The sequence below is a fragment of the Hirundo rustica genome, chromosome 1 (genome assembly GCF_015227805.2).
Source record: "Hirundo rustica isolate bHirRus1 chromosome 1, bHirRus1.pri.v3, whole genome shotgun sequence".
In the NCBI taxonomy this organism is placed as follows: domain Eukaryota; kingdom Metazoa; phylum Chordata; class Aves; order Passeriformes; family Hirundinidae; genus Hirundo; species Hirundo rustica.
In genome coordinates this window covers 73,441,924-73,463,277 of record NC_053450.1, presented here as the reverse complement: position 1 = coordinate 73,463,277, position 21,354 = coordinate 73,441,924, and the positions used below count along the sequence as shown (strand labels likewise).

Here is a 21,354-nt window from a genome sequence, read left to right as displayed (position 1 = left end):
ACTCTGGCTGGCATTGTTCCACGCTTCCAGGCATTTACTGTGTCGTACTGCCCATCTCAGTGTAACCAGAAAAGTCCTCTACTGTGTTTATATTTTTTACTAGCTCAGAAGGGCTCTGTAAGTCTAAACACTTTAGTCTCATTAGTATTTGTGATATTTCATTAATATTTGTGGTATTTAATTTTGCAGGTATTTTGTGGTATCATTTGCAACTGGCCAATATGTGTTATCCTACACCCTTTGTCTGTTGCTACTTCATTCTTTTCACAGAAAATCTGCAAAAAACTCTGTAGAAAGAAAAGTATTTTAAATTAACTCCTTTGTGGAGCTGAGCTCTGACTCTGCATTCTCTTGGATCCTTTATCAAACTCATATAACACTTGCAGATACACAGAAGTACCACATCATCTTTCAAAGAAAGTCTTCCTTTCCCTTTCATCTACACTTAAAGACACTTTTATGAATACATGGATACCCTTCCTGTGTTTCCCAATCAATTGCTAAACAGGTGAGCTGAACCTTCTTACTACGAGCTCCAAATAGCAAGATATCTAGGTTTTGCAAAGAAAAAAAAAGAAAAAAGAAAAAAGAAAAAAGAAAAAAGAAAAACAGAAAAAAAAAAAAAAAAAAAAAAAGGGGGCAAAAAAAAAAAAAAGCGCCGAATATCGCCTGAAAGGCTCCTTTTATGAACAGATTGAATATGTTCCATTATCTGACACTTTTAAACTTCAGAAAACTAGTAACAATGGATTCTGCATAAGCCTCCCCCCTATAGTAATAGACACAAAGCTTCAAAACTTCTCCACGAGCCCAGTTCTGGGCTCTGGTGGCTGCTGGCAGCATCTCTCGTTGCCAGCAGTTGGTCCGTCCACACACAAGCTGTCACAAAGATGAGGCCTCATGTACTAAGAGGCAAAAGACAAAAAAAAAAAAAAAAATCCCCAACCCTCATATGTGAGAGGATATTACAGGATCAGGCTCGGAACGTTATACATCCGAAATGCGTGAACCAACAAAAGCCCAACCGTGAGTCATTCCCGCTTTGCATCATCTTGCTTTCAAATTGCTCCCCGTGGAATCTAACAGACATAATAGAAAATAATAGAATTGAAAAATGGGAACTATTTCCACATAGTGGGCTTTTCCCACAGTGGATACGATTTGAATTGCTAATTCACTGCCAGATGTGCAACCACAGACTCTGTGACAACAATCCTCTTCCTACAGTACTTGATTATTTCTTATTGCGACTCACTGAGTATGTTACAGGATTTTATCTAGCCCGGGTTGGAGGGTTCCCATTTTTGTATTTAATTAAAGAACGCTCAGAAATGGGTAAATTCAAACCTTTGTGGCACAATATTTTAAATAATTCAGAAGGGTAACCTTCTGAGAGAAATTTTATTTTTGAAAGCATTAAAGGTGAACTCCTGTCTCAAATAAGGCCCGTGGGAATTCTTCATTGCTTTCACATTCTCTGGAGATTTTCTTTTCTATTTAAAAAATCTACCAGCAACCTTTAGTAACTTTACCTTTAGTTTTTAGTGCAATTCTGCCTCCTAAAAGATAAACCTAATTCCACAGTGTAACAACAGGTGATACAGAAAGAACATGCAGGAAATTTCTTAGCAGGCAATATAGCACTTAAATAAATTGCATATGCCCCGCCCCCCCCCCGCAACCTCAGCTAAAACTTGTCCAAAAATAGTACAAGAACTGGAAAAGGTACAGAAATTAATGACCAAAATTCCAGTTTGGGAAAAACTGCAGCATCTTATGATCTATGTTATCCTACTCAAAAGCTATCTTACCATGTCTGAAATAAGCATACAGCATGTGCAAATAGATATTTTACCGATTTTAGTACCAGCATAGTTAATGATTCCCAAAACCATAACAAAACAAATGATGCTAGTTTGGGCATTTGAATTCAAAAGCCTAAAAGCCATTAATAAATTAGAACAGCTGGGATTCAGGGAAAATCCAGGCCAAGCGCTGGCTGTGTGGTCACATTTGTTCAACACCAGAGATGTTAACCTTGCATAGGGCAGGTATGAGCTGAGCTGCCCCTGTGCTCTAGCTCCAGAAACGGTTTCCTTTCAAAATACACACACCCATGCTCATCTAGCAGGATTTTCTATAAGTAAAAGGCTGCTTACATCTTTCGAGTCTATTTCAAAATTAACAGTGAATTTTAGCTGGTGACCATGTATCACTTCTCTTTAGAGGAAGAAAAATGTGTTGTAGTGAAATGTAATTTTAGATAAACAATGTACATTCGGCTCATCTGGAGGGAAGTAACCAACACCTGTAAAGTCATACAAGACTTACTACTCATTCTCCTCTGTGAAGATGAAGTACTACCAACATAAAGAAGTATTACAGTAAAGCACCTGATTTTTGTTGGTCTCTGTCACACACTGACATTTTCCAAAATAGATAATGATCTTTGGGGTTTTTTATTGTTCTGTCTATTTCTTCTTGAGCAGTAGAACAGATTTTGAACATAACAGCTCCTGCTGAAATGTCTGGATAGACCCAAATAGGTGCTTTGGTTGCTTGTACTCCTTGTTCAATGTTTTTTATTTTCAACTTATTGTCATAGTTTATATTCCCAAGCATAAACACAAGACCGTGTGACTAAAATTAAGATGATGGGAAGAAGTTTCTGTGCCACACACAAAAGTGAACATTAATGCCTCTTTCAAAACCCTTTTTGAAATGTCCCCTGAAACCCAGCAACAAGTCAGACCGAGTGAAAGACAACCAAGTCTCACACCTCTGAAAAGGGAACTCTCTGATGGGAGTTCTGTCTCTGCCTTTCCATCAGTCCACACTGACTTGAGAGCCTCCAGGAGCCCCAGCCCAGATCACTGCTTCCAGCACCAGCAGGGCCAAAGGACATGAGAGTTAAGCCCTTGGTGACACTGGAAGTTGTGGCACTGGAGACCTGCTGTCCACTACAGCTGACACCTGGACTCTCCGCTCCTGTGGTACTTCCCAGCAGGCAGCTTTGAACCTGCTGCCTGAGACAGGAACATTTCATCTTTCTTCCTCAGAGCCCTTACCTTGAGATGTAAAGCCTTGATAAGATGAGGTACCATTTTTGCCTTACTGGCACCTAGCTTGGAGCTAGCTGAAGAATTTGGGAATATTGGGGCTTTTGGACCACTTCCTGTCCCAGCATACTTGAAGTCCAGTACCTCCTATGAGCTACTGAAACTCAACAGGAACCCATATTTTCAGAGCAATTAGATGTTTTGCAGCAGTGCTCTCTTTTTCAACTTCTTATGACTCCTCAATAAGTTTTCCCTGAGGAATCTTAGGAATTTTTACAAAAGGAAATTAGTGCCAATATTCCTTCTTCAGTAATTCCTCCATGAGAACATAAATTTGAATTTCCTAATGGGTTGAAGGCATTAGCAGTGTCACATTGTGCACTGTGAGATAAAGCTCAAATATTCTCCTAGGAAAAGGCAGTAAGGCATCCTGAAGTCCCACGTGTTGTGGAGGTGTTATATTACAAACACACTATCTATCTGTCAAACTTACTGATGACAGTTGTCCCAGACAACCAGTCTTGTTAGGCTATCAGTAGATTTTAAATGCAGATATATTTTTTAACACCTGGAGTCAGCCTGTGCTCAGACGGATAACCAGGATCATCCCTGCATCTCTGAGGAGCCCTGCAAGCCACACACTTGATTTAAGACACTAACGTGAAACATTGCTTAAAGCAGAACTGAAGATTGAGGTGAACTTTACTCCTGTGTTACTGTCAAGACTAAAAACACCCCTCCCGTTCCACTTGCATTAAGCAATTTGTCAAAATTCTTCAAGGAAACTACTCTTCATCTGGTTTCTCTAGAAGCTGAAACTATCCACTTAAAGCTAGATTAAACTTGTACAACTTTATCATGCGGGCTTCAAATCCATATTGGTCCATTCCGGTTGGACCCACATCTGTTAGCTAATGCTGCTTCGGACACTAAGTACAAATCATATCATACTACCTGTCATCTCCATGGAGGACACAGTCTGCTCTGGCCATGCATTTCCAGCAGTGCTAAAGACCTACATTCCCAGTCTTTATGTCTACACACCCTCATGGTCTCTGGTATTCCTTTGGAATGGTCTTTATCAATTGTTCTCTTTAATCCAAATAAATTATGTCCTGTGCACATACTTTTTCTTCGGTAAAGTTATTTTAAAGGATACCTTTTTTTGTGCCAGGTTTACAAAGGCGTTAGTCACCTAACACTGCAGATGAATACAGACGAGCAGGCAGACAGCTCACTGGCCCACGCTCTTCTGATAATGCCTCTGAGTGCCTACCTGTATCAGTCTGGCTCACGCTCTGGTTAGCTCACCAAATTCCCTCTTAGCCAGCTCACTTCATATTTTCCATGCTCTATCTATTCTTTTCTGATGGCTAATCTTCAGCTGTAATTACTGTATTTGAAGAATTCTCCCTTTATTTTGACATCTACAATCCTTTACCTTACTCACATCCTTTTTAAGCACTAACATGTATTTACAGGGACTTTTTTTACAGCATTTGAGTATTTCTGTACTTTTTCAAGGATTTAAATTTATTACTTTTGTTGCTTTGTTGTCTTTTTAAAAGTATTTTCAACCCAAAAAATCCCTTTCATGGTTTAGTGTTGTGATGTTAGGTTTCAATACAATTGTTTCCATGAGAATGCCTTGTATAAGATAATATGAAGGAACTGAAGCTGTCTATGCAAATAATAATTTAATAAATATTCTGAGCACTGTAGCAGATGATGTTCTTCAAATCCATTTTCTGACGTGGGTTAACTTAAGCTATGTGCCATGAAAACTGAAAAGCAATACGTGACAGGGAGATCTTAATCTCTTACCAGAAAATGTTGGACTCCTGAATTTTTTATTTTTACAAACTAACATGCTGAATTAAAAAAAAAAAAAAAAAAAAAAAAAAAAAAAAAAAAAAAAAAAAAAAAAAAAGAGAGGGTGGGGTGTGATGCAAGCTCTGACACTTTTTGTGATATTTTGTGCTACGTGAGTTTTTAGAAAAGCATCATCCAACACAAGGTTTCCTCACCCAGAAAGTGGCAGTTGAACCACTGGCTCCCTGTCCTTCACAACCAGTTGCCATTTCAGAAGGCCAGCCCTTTGGCAAACACAAGTTCAGGGGTCACCTCCATGGAGGATTCACTGTGCATTGCTCTGTGAAAAATTCTGAAGGGTAATGCTCCCTAAATTGGGTGAGTTGCCTGAAGCTGGTGCCCTGTGGCAGTGCAGAGCCTGAGGAGCAGCCTGCAGCACAGGGCAAGGAGAACAACGTGGCAGGTCCGACTCTTCGGATACCGTCATGGACCCAGTGAGGAGAGCGATGCCCTTCCAAAACGCTCACCCACGGTGTGCAGTGCACAAACAAGCCCAGGCTACATTCAGAGAAACATTCCCACTGTTATGTCTATAGCTGTCTATGGAACTGGACAGAATACTCATTGAGCAACGACAACAAACAAACAAACAAACAAACAAACAAACAAAAAACACAAAACAAAACAAAACAAAAACAAAAAAAAACCACAAACAAACAAAAAACACACACAAAAAAACCAAAACCAAAACCAAAAGAAAAAAAGAAAAGCAGAAAAATACTACAACAGAATATTCTTGCTAATATGGGCTATACAATATGTAAGATCAGCACAAAACCTTTCTGCGGATCAGATGCAGCAATTATTTTCAACCTGGCAAGAAAATGTTCTTTGCCTTCTTTTCTCTCTCCCCCATCTCTTAATGCTTTCTCTATTGTCATGGCAAATTTCTATATTTGCCTGCATTCTGCACTTAGGTAACACCAGATTTTGAAACTCTGTCTTTCTGAGTATATATATCATCCTGGTCACCAGGCAAAATTTGATATTAAGTGACATTGAAATGATGAGATAAAAATATCTGTAATTCTAGAAATTTGGCTAGTGAGGAAGGAGAACCAGTCCCCGTGCAACAAGGTGAAAAGTAGAACCATTAGCCAGATGATACTATGGTCTCAGTCAGGTCAGGAAATTTCACCAGAGCCACGATTTTATTTTCCTGCGTCTGTTTTCAAATTCCTCCTTACTGTTAGGGTAAATACACAAACACTGAAGAGAGAGAGGTCACCCTGCACGATGTACAATTAGTACATTATATGCTCTCATAGTTACTTTCCAAATATTTCAGTGTTAGTCTGGGCAAGGAGAGGAAATGAGCAGCACCATTCGAGTCTTTCAGGATTCCATGGACAGACGGCAGTGCAAGTGAAGATGAGGGGATCAGCCATTTGGGGATCCTCTGCAGTCAATGATATACAAACTGTTGTTGTCTTGACAGTAATGAAAACAAGGCAGAGAAGATACAGGTCTTCAGGCTAGACGTGATGACTAATAAATCAGAGGTTGTAGAGTCCGGTTTACTGCAGGAAGGTGAATTTAATGAAAACTTGTGCCCGGCAGGAGGTTCTGCAGCTCATGAACAGACTCTGAGGAAAATCTGCTTCTGAAGAAACGACACAAAAAGCCACTATCCAGTCTTGGCAAATTGACTCAAAAGAGACATTTGATGTATTTTGGCACAAAGAGTGAGGGAAAATAAATAAGGGTACCTCCAGATCCTAGCATTTTCCAGAGAATTGCTTCTACATCCTAAGTTTTTACATTTATGATTTAGGGACAAGGTAAACCTAACTAAAAACAAAGCAGGCTCACTGTGCCCAGTTTAGGGCATTTGGAAGTTTCTCCATGTTACATTTTTTATGAGCTGAATTTATTACTTTCAGAATCAAAATATAGTGTTATCTTATTACAGTGACTTGTTACTTGTTTTGTCTATTTTGAAGAAAACCTGATTTTGAAATGGTGAAAATGAAACTTAACTGTACCTACATAACTGAGGTTATCAAATCAGGATGGTAAAAATAGTTAATATCTTCAGTTGGACAGCCCTCCCTTCATCACCCCACTTCTCAAAAAGCAAGTTATTCTTCATTCTCTGCCCTGTCTCGTGGAAAATAAATTAAAACTTAGAAGAAACAAAAGTGCAGTTTATTTGTTCACAGAGTGGGAAAAAAAAAAAAGGTAAAAAAAAGTTTAAAAAATTAAAATAAGAAAAAAATAGAGCTTTCTAACAAATACATACAAGATAACACTGTAGACAAACATTGTCCTGGCAAAAGAAGATGCTGAAAGCCAACAGTAGTTTTAGTTTCAGCAACTAAAAAACTCCATGAGCACAACAGGAAGGTGTAACTTGTTCTGTTACCCTGTGGCAGCAAAGTTGTCTTGTTCATGGATAATGACCAATGACTTTAAAATCAAATTCAGGAGCAGAAAGAAAAATATCCACAGAAAGGGAGATAAAAGGCCTGAGTGAAAATTCCATTTTGCTAGGTAAAATTCTCTAAAAAAATGTGGTTTTCCTTTGCAAAATAATGAGGATTTGCCTCAATATCCCTGAGCAGGAGCCACACCTGAAGTTTCCACTTCCTAGTCAAAAGATTTCTCCCACCCCATTCACATCTGCCTGGAAAAGACCGACTGTCCTGCTCTGTACTGCTGTGACTGGGGCACTTCCATGAGGGAGGCAGAGAGAAAGTGAACTCATGCCTACCACATCATTTCTGTAGCTTCACAAGCTGCTGAATTCCAGAACTTTTTTACTTTGTTTTCATAAAAAAGTGAAGAAAACAGAATGTTATGCCAATTTTTAACTTCAGGTCACATGGAATATTTGCCTAAGTAAATGTTCTTTTTGTTTTGTTTTGTTGTTTTTTGGGGGGGGTTATGGTGTGGACAAAGAAAATAAACTTCTGGATTCAAACTAAAATTTCGTCTGTTTTCTCTGCAGCTGAAGAGATAAAGAGCAATTTGCTTTTTTTGGGAAGGGGGACAGTGAAGGGAGGGCTGTCCAAGCAGGTGAATTCACTGCTTTCACAAGCCTGATCTGATCACCTTTGCCAAAAGAGCAGCTGCGGAATGAGGGCTGATGCTTGTGCTGAGCTATGCCATGCCTGTGGACTGAGGTCTGCAGGAGCCCAGTCCTGAAGGGGAGGGTTCCTGCAGCTTCTTGCCCTCTGTTAGGTGGGAAGGACACCTTTTCAGAAGGGACAGCTCTGAGATGCTTGGCCCTTTATGCCACAGGTATGGGGGGGGCCACACCTCCCACATCATCACACACTTGAGACATGCTGAATCAATGGACCTCAGCAGGGGCTGGAGCACAAACCCCACACAGTGTCAAGGATGGGGTTGGGCTCCGGCCCAGGCACAGCACCAATATATAGGATAGGTGTATCTGCAGAACCTTCAAAATACTCTGTAATGTACAATTGGATCTCACATGTAACTAGCTAAAGTATAACCACACCTGGCCCGGGCAGAAGAGCTGATGTGAATTTTTTCTGTCCTGTGTTGCTCATTCCCACCCTCACGCCATAGGTGGCTTCTCCTTCAGATGTGTTAATACAACTTTTTGTCTTTTTAAGAAACTGACAAAAAGTCAGATCACTAAAAATCTGTATTAAAATCGATCCTTTGGAGAAGATGTAAAGATATTTTTAGGAAAAATTCTATAAGTCCATATACCTAAGACACACAAAAAGTCCTTCTCCAGAGAGAACGAAACACAAATTATGGCATCCTTTCCAATGCAAAGACCACTTATGCTGCTAGAATGTGCAAGTTACTTGCCCAGTTAAAATAACACAGGCCTCCTTTCAAAACACTGCTGTCATAGAACGGATGCGGAACTGTTTTTGGAGATTGTTAATGCAAAATATCTTCTTAGGTTCAAAACAAACCATAATAATATCGGTAATCTTCAGTACTGCTGTTCAAATGTCCCAGTAACGCATTAACCAGGAAATCGTTCCCAAGTTTTCACCTTCTGATTTCGAGAAGTACACTTCTATCCCTGCAATTAACTCAGTAACAGGAAAAAAACTGAACCACAAAACTTGTACTGGTACAAACCCCAAAAATAGATTATCAGCAACAAAAGAAGTACAAGGAGAACTCTGAAAAATGCTGATTGTAGCACAGGAATACCCTGAGCCATGCTTGGCAGTCTAGGAACCAGGAACAAGCTTACGTTTTGGGGGGAGCTAAAGGAAAAAGAAAAAATAATTCGATAAGGAATAAATAAACTCATAAACTTTTACCAGCAGTTCAAAATTTCAAGGTGAACATCACAAAGTATTGCAGGGGATGAACAGCCCAGAAAAGAGGAAGGTGTTTTGATCCTGAACACAACCGTTACCAGAGATGCCCTTCTCCGTCCCCCAGTAAACAGGGGGAAAACAAGACCGATTCAAAACTAATCGCGGGAAAGCCGGAATCTCAACCTCCGTCTCATCCCGTAAACCGGACCCTCAGCCCAAGGTGGAAAGCCGGGGCTGGCAAGGCGCAGCGTCACGCCCTTCCCTGCTCCTCGCTGCCTGGGGTCCCGTCCCGCACGGGGCTGCAGAGCGGCATCCCAGGGAGCGGGAGCGATGTCTCCCCGCAGCCACACGGGCTCTGCCCCGGCCCCGCTCCGCGGCGCGGGCGGAGGCGCGGCCGAGCCGCTCTGTCCCGGCGGCGGGGCGCGGCGCGGGATGCTCACCCTGCGGTTGCGGTCGGCCTCCCGCACCTCCTCCTCCTGGGGGCCTTGGCGGATGAGCGCCTTCAGCACGATGCTGTTGTTGGTGCAGCAGGCTCGGAAGAGGCTGAGCGCCTCGGGGCTGTCGCGCTCGTCCCCCTCCAGGGACCAGATGTCGTCGTCGTCGTCGTCCAGACCCGGGGGAGGGTAGAAGGAGTCGTCTGAGGCGATGCTGCAGGTGTCGGGCAGCTCGGAGAAGTCCTCGTACTCCTCGCAATCCTCCTCCTCCTCTTCCTTCGCTTCGTCCGGCTCCTCGGCGGCAGCCTCCGCCGCCCCCTGCTCGGGGCTGCTCTCCGCCTCGGCGCCGGGCATCTCCTTGGCGGCGGCGGGCGCGGGGCAGACGCGCTCCCCGGGCAGCTGCTCGCCGTGCCCCGACAGCAGCACCATGCCTGCCGCCGGGCCCCGCGGGGCGCCCGGGGCGCCCGGCAGCCGCTGCTGCGCCTCGCCGGCCTCGGGGTTCGCTGTCCCCTCAGGCCAGCGCCGGCCCCCTCCCGCGGCAGCCCGGCCGGGGCATGCCGCCGCCTGCGGGGGAAGGTCCGCGGGGCCGGTCACCGCCGCCGGCCCGGCCCGGGGCAGCCGCCGCCGCCGCGGGGAGCGGGCAGAGGCTGCGGGCGGGCAGGGCGGCTCTGGGGAGCGCGGGCGGTCGTCGAACTCCCGGCCCGTAATCCGCTCGGCATCGCCGTCAGGAGATTGGGGCTCGGGATGAGCGGCGGGGCGCGGTGCCCGGCGCTGTGCGGGGGGAGCGGGCGGCTGCCGCGGCCGCTCCCTGCGGGCGCCGAGCCGCAGGTGCGGGGCCGCGGAGCCCCCAGCGCCCCCGGGCTCCTCCGCGGCGCTGCTCGGCCGGGACGGAGCGCCCGGGCTGGGAGCGGCCCGAGGAGAGCCCACCCGCGGGGGCAGAGGCCGGAGCCCCGCTGCCGCTGCTCCTGCAGCACCAACAGCGGGGTCCCGGGAGCCGCGACTGCAGCGATGCGCGCAAAACTTTTCAGGAATACGACCGGGCTGTGCGGAATTCCTCTTTCGAAATAAACACTGAAACTAAAGGGAATGACTGCACAGAGTTTCCGTGCTTCGAATCAGAGCTTTAAAAGCAAGTAATTCATTAAATCAGCCCTGACGCTTTACCAGCTGTAGAGATACCAGGCACGCATTTGGAGATTAGGTTGAGAGGAATAATGCATGTGTAAATTGAGTTCCTGCTTTGTCACAGTTCCTCTAAAATCTCTTTTCCCTTTCAAATGTCGTGGATTAGCACTGTTCTCTGGCAGAGAAACAGTGGGGAGAAGCCCTTTGGCCAACAAATTAGGATATTTGCTTTCTTCAACAGCTTTTTGAAGTGAATCTCTTCTATTTGACATCGTTCAGCAAGTGAATGTCCAACGTGCAAGTCCCTGTCTGTCTGTTGGGAGAGGAAGGAGGTGGTATTTGTGCGTGAGGGGAGGCAGAGTACGAGCTACACTTTTTACACTAAAAGAAGGTAGGAAGGAAAAGTAAAATGTAACTGTGAGTAGAGGGCCCCATATAGTAGGTGTTTACAGCCTTACAAGAACATGCTGCATAAACCAGACAGGATGGGTGATACAAAGCCCAGCAGCTACTTGCTGAATCCTAACTGGCAGGGTTATCCCAGTGCCCAGCAGGAGGATATCTGTAAGCAGAATTAGTATTAAATAGCTCCCTGATTGGCTGCTTCTGCAAAGGAGCTAAACTGGGAAAGAAGGAGATTAAACTATCCCCTCACCTCCAGACACCTCTGAGATCACAGCTGGTGTAGATCACCGGCCGTGCTCATGCTGCCTGTCTCCCGTTATTTTCTTCGATAGAGACAGGTCCTTCCTCCACTGCTGCTGTGTGTCTGCTCCCAAATCAAACGCTTCTGAGCCATCTTTACCCGCAGCACAACAGCGCTGTAGGCCCCATTTTTTTCACTTACTGCCTATCCATTTGTTATATATTTGCATTCTCAGAGTTTAAGGGCTCCATTCATTTAACTTCTTGTTTTCTTCTCAGTAAGTGTGGCCAATGAGCTGCTCAACAGAATGCTACCTCTTAGAATTGCACTTATATTTTGAAAAAACTTCCTTTTTGCCTGAGATCCTGCAGCTGGTGGGGAGCATTTGAGTTTTCTCAGCCTGAACTCACCAGAAAAGCCCAGAAATGCCTTTGGCTCTAGTAACTTCAAGCAGCAGAAAAAAAGCCCCAAGATAATTCTAACTATAGCAGAATAAAGAGTATTTTAATGAAGATTCTGCTCATCTGTAAGAATTTATTAATCAAATATACTTTCTTCATTTCTGTCTTATAAAATCAATCCAGAAGAATAAAGATTTACCGTATTACCAGACTGCTTTTTAAAAAGTTACGTGGAATTTGTTAGCAAAGAGGCAGGGACCAGTAATTTTGAATATGAAAAAAAACCCAAACCAGTAAAAAAAAAAAAAAAAACTTGAAAAACCTTAATGATAACTAGAGGGAAAGCACAGTTATACAGGAAAAGTTTGACTCTCAAAAGTCATCCTTTTTTCTCTCTGTGTTCAGTTTACCTTATCAGCTTATTAATAGAGGAGAAATGAATCAGTTTTCTCCCATAGCTGTAGTAGTTCTGCAGGGACCTTGGAGATGAAAACTGTTTTCCCTCACCTCAGCCCATCACTTTCATCTCTTCTCTCAAAGAACAGTGCTATACTGCTTGAGCTTTCAAAGCAAGGTGTCAGGCTGGAACAGGGCAGACATGATGTTTCCCCTTGAATTTTTCACTTTAACAACTGGTATTGAGACTGTATTTCAAATTATTTAACCTGCATGCATCTTGACAATAAGCTGATGCAGCTAATTGGGTGTAAACTTTTAACCTGACTCCTTAAGATGCTGATGCAGCCATTTATCTTGTCCCACAGAGGCGCCCACCAAGGCTGCTCTGCTTGGGCACGGACATAGATGTAAGGCAGATGATGTCTGGTTTCTTGGTTCTTTCTTGGTGACACAGCTTATATGTGACAAACAGGGCTTCTTGTCACTTGTGCTTCAGTGGGTAAATCAAATTAAAAGAATGTGAGGAAAGGCCATAGAGTAAGACTGCAGAGTGTTTCAAATTATCAAAACCCCCCCTTGTTTTCATGGCATTTGTAAGAGGACAGCCTCGACCTTTCATCCGGAAAAGAAATCACTTAACATAATTGAAGTTAAAGGCCAGTATTTATAAACTTTGTATCAAAAGCAAAGAAATAAACATTATCATCTCGAAGCAAATACCCCAGAATTATTAGTCATTATCATCATCTGTATCTCATCAGAATCCATTGTGGGGATTCCAAGGCAGGAAATTAAAACACCCAGAGCAGATACTACCTGGCCCTATGTAGACAAATCTTCCCTTGAAGAAAATAACTTTTTGGAATGACTATAGCATGGGATGCCCCAGTTTGCCTCGTTAAGGTTTGTAAGCCATTCTATTTATAAAATATTCCAAAATTGAGATTTAATAAGAGTTATATGCAATAGTGAAGACAAGAGTAAGACAAATAGTAAGACTCAGTGAGCTTTATATGTTCTTCTTACATTCAACAATTTAACCTAAGGAAAAAAATCATAACACACTGAAAGCTATTGCCAGTATTCTAAATAAAATAAAATAAAATAAAATAAAATAAAATAAAATAAAATAAGTTTCATTTTGGTTGTTTCCATTACTCAGGTGTCTAAAAACTCTGAATAACAAGCTGCCTGGTGTTTGGGTTTTTTTACCTATCTGACATCTAAGCATTTACTTTTGAGATTCAGGGTGTATTTCTCTCTTCTTTAGTTGATCTGCCTGTAAAAATCTCCTACGTAATATGAGGCTGAGTGAGCATTTGTTGGCAAAACATTTAGGCTGTTTAGGCACCTTGCTGTTGTATTCCCACCAACTGGCAGCCTCAGTGATCCAAGGGTTTTACAAACTCTTGGTGGCACACCGGGCAGGTTTTTCTGTATCCATTTGGCTCCTCACCCGTTGTTTTGTAGGTTTGTGCTGGGAGCAGGTGAAAGGATGGAGCAGCATCTCGTTAACTGGCAGGACCTGCAGTTGCAGCAATACCACAGTGCTAAACATGAGAGCCAGCTCACTTACTCCCTCTCTCTGTTTAGCAGCTTGTAAAAACTCTGAGATGCACAGGAGGGGTTTCTGTGGACGCTGCAGCTCTCTTTTGCAGCATTTCCACCAGCACCACTAAAGAAGGAAGCATTCAGAGCACAAGGAAACCTCTCTTGAGCAGCCTCCTATCTTCACAGATGGGAGAGGAGCTGAAGTCCCCAAAAGGCCAGTGTGGGGAGTGGGTTTGGTGGCATGGCCCAAGTCAGCATCATCTCTGTGCTGACCTGGTCTGCGCCAAAGGCCACAACAGGTGGTCCATGGAGAAAATGCGGGCACCGAGGGAAACAACATACTAAAATAGATAAGATACAGCCTTTTACTGACAGCATATTTTGGATTTTTAGAGGAGAGGCTCTCAGAATTACTGCCTTCAAGCCTCACATTGGTCCTCAAAACAGAGTGCCTGCATCTTCAAAAACTGTCTGCTTGAAGTTAATCTCAAGAGAGTTTATGGGCACAGATATAAGCAAACTGGTTTCTGGGGTTGCTGAGTTCTTAGCACAGCAAGCAGGCTAATAAATCCAACCTCTTTGTTTGTTATGCCTAATAATAATGTGGTTTTGATTGGGGTGATCAAAACCTGGGGCTGTAGCAGGACTGTAAGCAGGCTAGCTGCTGTAAGGCATCAAAGCGCAATTAACCTAGTCAAAGAAACATCAGGTGGTGTACTGTTGGCAAGGTATGTGTGAAAAAGGCATTCAAGGTAAAGAATTAAGTTGAAGAAATGATTAAGAAAATGTTCCCTCTCAGTTACAAGGAGCCAAAGAGAGACAGAGTTGTTTTCATATTTACCTGATGGGGGGTGTTGGGGAGAACAGTTTATAAATGAACAGATTCAGAAGCACTTGCTAAGACTGCCCCACTTAAAAAGTCCTTTGGAAGGAGAAAGGTTGGCTTAGGAGCTTGGTCCTAAGCTCTGTCCAAGACTTGATGTGAAATCCTGGTTGATCTGAATAGTAACAGCTGCTAAGGAGCTATGAGTGGAACTTGCAATATGTTTCCTAGAAACCAAAGGCTTGAGCTGAATGATGAGAGCAGAGCCAGAGAATAAGAAATACTAGCAACAATCTTGTTAAATGTTAGTGTTTTCTCAGTTGCTAGTATTTTCCAGCACTTGCTCAGTCAGATCAAATGCTGTTTATAGCATCTGCAGTACCAGCTGATTGGTATCTCTGTGCAGTTAACACAATAAAGGGACACAAGGGTATAAATGTAATACTAGTTCACTTAATTTCATTTACAAGCTATGACTGAAAATAATTGATGTTCTGCTTTCAGTATGAACCTGCATTTTGTTTGCACTGAAATCTGAAGCACAGCCCTTTCCAGAAAAGGAATACTTCCTCAAGGCACGGCCTTGGGTCTAGCTAATATTGATTTAGCTTGTAGTCAAAACTTGCAAGCCCAGTCAGTGCTGAGCTCCCTGAGGACAGCAGTGGTTGGTATCAGGTTGGTCTCTCAGGGTAAACTGGGCTAGTTCTGGGCAGCTAGGGCAGCTCCCTGATAGCCAGGGGCACCTGGAATGTGGGCACCTACCACCTAAGCATTGGCTGGTGGGGTTCAGCTTCATTGGGGAAGTATGGAAACTATTTAAATCTTTTTGGATTATTTCCTCAAGACTGTAAAGAACAAGCCATGTAGCATTAGTAAGACACACCAAATATGCTAATGGTCTGCTTTTATGTGTGGTTTGTTATTTTTGAATGTGGTAGGTAGAAGTGGAGGAGGCTGTGCAAGTGAGGAGGGGAGAGATGGAGAGGGTTTTAGTTCCCACAGAGCTGCTCTTGTCAAATATATGCTGCTGTAGACTGTCATCTGAATGATGCTGGAGAACCTTGAGGCTTCTCAGTAATTCTTAGCATGGAACTTCTGCTTTCATATTTCTCTCACTTTCTATGTTAGGGAATTCCTTGGGAGAAAATTGTTGCTAATTTGTTGTTGTCCAGATGTTTCTTTATTGATGAAGACCAGAGATATGCATAAAATCTTTGTCTGGGAGTCTTCCATCTCTGAAGAGTAGATTTAAAAAGTCATTTCTTCAAAATAATTCTTTTTCATTTTTACTTTGCATATTACTTCTTAAAATGCCACAAACCCACATAATAACGGGGAAACAGCCACGGTTGAAATGTCAGTGGATTTCTTTGCCTTGGAGGAAGGCTAACAAAGATTGCGAGACGGAGAGAAAAGTGTTTCACAAACTATAATTTTAACTTTATTTTTCTGTATTTTGATATCTTTTACCAAAATAACATAATACTAGACATTAATACATGTACAAAAATTATTAGGGAAAATAATCCCATATATATTTCATTGCTAGTTTATCAGGTCATCAGGGCTGGGGGTGGGGGCTGACTGGATTAGTGTACATGAGAATTTATTTGTGAACTGTTGTCTTATTTTTGCATTCTACTGAAGCAGAAGACTTTGGACATATATGTGTGAAAATGTGTCCCTCAGTTGGGTATCTAGAAGAAATAAATAATATTATTTTTATGCCAAAATCTTTTGTTCTGCCCTAAAGGAATTCTTTCTACATACAAGGGATAAATCATGTATCTGTTTCACATTTTCCTAAAATTATTCCTCTTCCTTTATTGTGAAATTATGCACCCAAAAATAGGCTGGTTTGATGCTGGTATGAGTAAGCCTGCTGATGCCATTCCATATGGAGAAAGCGTGTAGCATGTCTATGCTTGCACTTTTGATCAGTTCACTCCTCTTCCACAGATTTCCTGCACGGCTGCGAGAGCTTTAAGCCTCTCCATCCCTGAGGTTTTGTTCCTGGATAACAATAATGGTGCTTCTCTCTAGTCCTGGGAAATTTGGGACCTGAGGACATTGCTGTTTGAGAGAGTTTCTGACAGTGTTTGAATTCAAGCCTTGGAAGTAGCACAGATATGTGTCCATCTATCCTTACAGTTGCCCTGCATCAGGAAACTGTAAAGAAGTCAGTGATAAATTCGTCCTAATTTTAATCTTTCCGACAAACCCTAGAGAAAGCCTTAATATGTGACCCAGTTTCTATTTCTGAAACATTATGGGTTTAATCCTCTTTCTACTTCAGTTTTGTCTAATTCAAACTGGGGATTGGACACCACTATATAATGCGGTCCAGTACTGCAAAAACATTGGTATAAAAGCAGAAACAGAAATATTTTCAAAAAGTAGAGAACTTAAAGGGGAAATTGAGAATTTGCTGCCATCGTTTATTAATATATACCATCTCATTTTATTATTCACTCTCCTGTGAGAATTTGGAGGGCTTTAGACTTCAGCTTGCATTGAATGACAGGTTTCAGCAAAATATCTCACCTCATGCTGAAAAGGTGAATGTCATAACCATTTTATAGATGCTGAAATTGAATTCCAAACTACTCAAATGCAGCAGAGCATTGTATAATATAACATCAAGCATACAGCTGTCTTATTTTGTTATGACTCAAATGCTTTAAGTGACTCATGGTTCAAATGGCTCATCCATATACCTACATAATCAGGGAAATGGGGTATAGGGTATGGTTACCAGCTGGGACCATTAGAGAAATCCATCTGAGTACACGTGGTGTAGCTCCATCAAGGGCTACAAATGGTCATTCTGAAACAACTTCTCTTTTTAGAACATAATGAAGACTGGCCAGAAAATTATAATAGCACTTTAGGACAAAGAGTTATTATAATCAGTGCATTGGATTTTTCTCCACCTATTTCTTCTATACTCTTAGATATAAACCAGAATACTGAGATACAAAGCGGTCTCCAGCAAGGCCATGTGGATACAAATCCAGTTTATTGCCTTAGTATGGGATTTCAGAGATTGTATTTGTTTCTTCATACAGCATCAAAATAATAACATCCTATATTTGGAAATGTGATTCCTTGAATCAGTCACACTAAGAGGATTTATTAGTTTTCCTCTCCCACCTCTTCCTGAGATAATTGGTCTCTCTGGTGTTAACTGATATTTCACCAAACTATGCAAACATGTGAATAACCTGAGGCTTTTATTGAAAGACAAATATACTTACATATTCTGGAAAAGGTTTTGTGCATATATTTAAGTGATTAAAGAATTAGTGTCCTGAGAAGATGTGTGGGGTTTGAAACATTTTAGAAGCTCACAGAATAACTGTGGGGCTATTATTTTTTCCCTATTGTGTGCATTATCTATTAGGTTTCCTTGTCTCTAATAGGCTCATACTCGTTTTCATCTTTGCAGAAATGCAATGTTCTTCAATGAGACTATTTAATATTATTCTGAAATCATTAAAATTGCCATATTGCCAGGTTAAAATAAACAGATGCTTATCTAGCCCAATGGTTTCATTGTTTCTTGGTGTTTTCATAATGTGATTTTCACATATCACAAACATCAAGGGACTCATCCCAGATGTTCAAGTGAAAGTAGATTATCTGTTAAACATTCCCCTTTAGAAATCGTACCTCCCATGTGATTGTCATTTAAGCAATTTTAAATATCCTACTCCCTATGTTTCATCCCTTTTTATCAGAATTCTTCCACTTCAGGAAATATATTTCCATTAATTTGCCGGAGAAGGAATTAGTGGGGTAAGTCAGTAGCCAACTCTGACTGCATTGTTGTGGTAAATCCTCTGCAGCTCCATTTCAGTTCTGTTACTGCCCATACCCCACTGTGTGCATATAGAATATGAAACTGAAGAGCTGTCCCTGCTCAGAACGTGCTCTGCCATAGAGGGCAGGCATGGGGGGATCCTCCTGACCCCCTTTACAGTGCTAGTTAACAAGTAGTACCAAATGGAGAGGGCAATATCTCCTTCCTGTGCTCTTCTCATTGCCTGCATTTTCTTTCCAATTCTATGTAAAGTCTGTTACTGATTCAGTAAAGGACACAGCTGTTTCTGTGTGGTTATATTTTCTTTAGAAACATCCTATGGGTCCAGTGTGATTTCCTTTTGATTGCTTCTTTCATGTCCAGCAACAAGTATGTTTTTTAACTTTCCCTGTAAGAAGGATGGCGTCAAGGGATGACATTTCCATAGTCGTGCCACTTCAGAAGCAGCAATTAACAATCAGAAGACACTGAGATAGGTAAATATTGTTATCTCAGCTTTTCAGCTGGTGAAATTGAAATAAGGAGGTCAAGGTCGACATCTTCCAATTTAAATTTTAAGGTTGGACTTCAACAGCTAAATTAATGACATGAATTGTGAACTTTTGAAGCCTACAAAATCAAAAGAACTGCACATTTTCAGGAATCATGGAAATCTGAACACTTATTTATATGCCATAAGTGTTGTAACCAAGTTAAATGTTCTTGCTTCAATTATTAGGGCAATGTTAAGTCATGGTCAAAGATATCTTCAATCTTTTTAGGTTTTTGAGTTATGTCTTATGTACAGCTGTAGATAACTGCATTTGCATTCGCCCCTTCTCTTTATTTGCACTTACACAGTATCAAAATCTTACAAAGAAATTTTCCTTAAATATCGTGGTCGCTCTTAAAGTTAAGTTGTACTTAGATTTCTCTGGCTTGCTTCACTACAGTCTGTCTCACATTCATGAAGGAACTTGCACACTAAGTGAAGGAAAAATTATCATCTATTCTGTGAGTTGTTGTGGAAGAGATGAAAATAGGCACTTTCCTCACTGAAAGAGCATCTGGCTTTCCCAGAGGACAGTGGTAGGGAAGAGACAGGGCCAGAGGAGGCAGCTCTCTAGAAGAGGGTTTGCACTTGATTCCTCTCCATATCCATGCAGTCCTGTTTGAAGGGGACTCCAAGTAAGGTGGCAAGTGCTGATGCAGACCACAAGATGTACGGTGTGCTTTCACCATGTATAGATAATTTGTTAATGAACTGCTGACCAAATGGCTCCCCAATTGCATCAATTTTGTACTCATCAGTTTCGACTCTTAGAAGTTGAGGAGGGGGAAGTTAACTGTAAAACTTGAATGTTTGGCACTGATTGGCCCTTTTGGTTCTCTCCCTCACATTAAGGCACATGGCCAAAGCAGAGGTTTTCCCATTTTCGGCACACATGGCACAGAAAATACAGATACTCTGCCTAATTTAGTAATCAGCAGTGGAAGAAGACAGGTGTTTCCTTTAACTTAGCACACGATCTGACTCCCTCTCATGTTGCGTATTTCTTCTCCTGGCAGAGGAGTGGAGGAGTCAAGTCAGGTATCTCCTTTCTCATCAGTGCCTGGAGGCAGCATATCCTGCCTGGAGGCACGGATCATCCTGATCGTGTACTGCCCCACGTGTGGCCAGTCGATGGGGGGAGGCACAAGCTGGGGGCTGCTGCTGAGGCAGATGATAACTCTCACATCAGAAGCCTGGAGATGATATTTTGGCAGCCTGGGAAAGGTACATGCTTTGCCTTAATTATGAACCCACTTAGTTATATTGCTCGTGAAAGTTTCATTACACTAGTTAACACATTACAAGCAACATAATGAACTGTAATTGGTGCAAGGGTTCCGTGTGAATTAATTCATCTGGAGGAAAATGACATTTCAGAATACAAACAAGAAAAATAAACCTTGAAATTTCCTAGAAATTTTCAGAGGGATTTTATTTATAAAATATTAAGATAGAATCGAGAACTTGCGAGCAAGCTGATTTAATTTTTTCTTTGTTGATTAGTTTATAAAAATGGCATCTTGCTTACCACCCAGCAAGGAGATTTACCTGCAGGGACCTCAATATAGAGCTGTGTTTGATTGGAAACTGCTGAAAATGTTTGTTTGGGAATAAGGGGATATATCACGTTTATAAAAGATAAATTGCTGCTAATTTTTGTTGTAAAGGTAAGTACATTCAAGTAAGGTTACTGAGAGAGGGAAAACCATTCTAGTTACAAAACACCTGTCAGCACAGCTATAAGGTCTTGTTGTGTCCTATGCTGTACAGTGTGCTAACTGCAATAAGTAAGACTTTGCCAATAAAAACCAGTGACATGGCATTCAACTTAAACCCCTTCTGTTGTTCTTAGCTAGATTAAAATTACCTTTTCCAATACTGGGAAAAAAAAAAAAAAAAGAAGAGATCTAACATTTGGTTTTATAAATTAACTTTTTGCTTACCTATATCAAATCTACCTCTGGAACTTTTAAGCCCTTCCTTGTGTCAGAGCCAAAAAAAAAAGCTCCTGTGTTTCTGTAAAAAAAAAAAAAAAAAAAAAAAAAAAAAAAAAAAATCAGGGTTTACAATTATAGTTGTGAAAGTTAATGAGATACCCATTAAAGAGCTAAGACATATTGTCATTTAAATGGGACTTGCTACTAGCAATTTTGGTGAGATTCAATTGTTTTTATGTGTGGAAGCACCAACATTTGTCTGGGGAGGCAACCCTTTGCTGATACCATTGGGATGGCTTCTGCAGCGAGAGGAAAAGATATAAAATGAGCAGTCTTTTTTAACAAGTATAGTCTGGATCAAATGCCTGTTTTTAGCAGGTGCCACTGGTTTTATACCACACAAGGTAGTTGTAAATACTTGAATAGCAGGGTCCTGACACTCATAAAGGGAGCAGAGTGAAGGAGCTGTGAATCAGCTTTCTAGGTGATT

The 21,354-nt window shown here is 41.8% G+C and overlaps 1 protein-coding gene across 1 annotated transcript in view; it reads right to left on the bottom strand.

Annotated features, from left to right (window-relative positions):
• The window catches only part of ANKRD33B (ankyrin repeat domain 33B), a 44,073-nt gene extending 34,017 nt beyond the window's left edge, over window positions 1-10,056 (bottom strand). Inside the window, exon 1 of the mRNA XM_040055118.2 lies at window positions 9,634-10,056. Coding sequence (XP_039911052.2) covers window positions 9,634-10,056 — 423 coding nt within the window. The remainder of the gene's footprint in view (window positions 1-9,633) is intronic.
• Window positions 10,057-21,354: the final 11,298 nt, after the last annotated feature.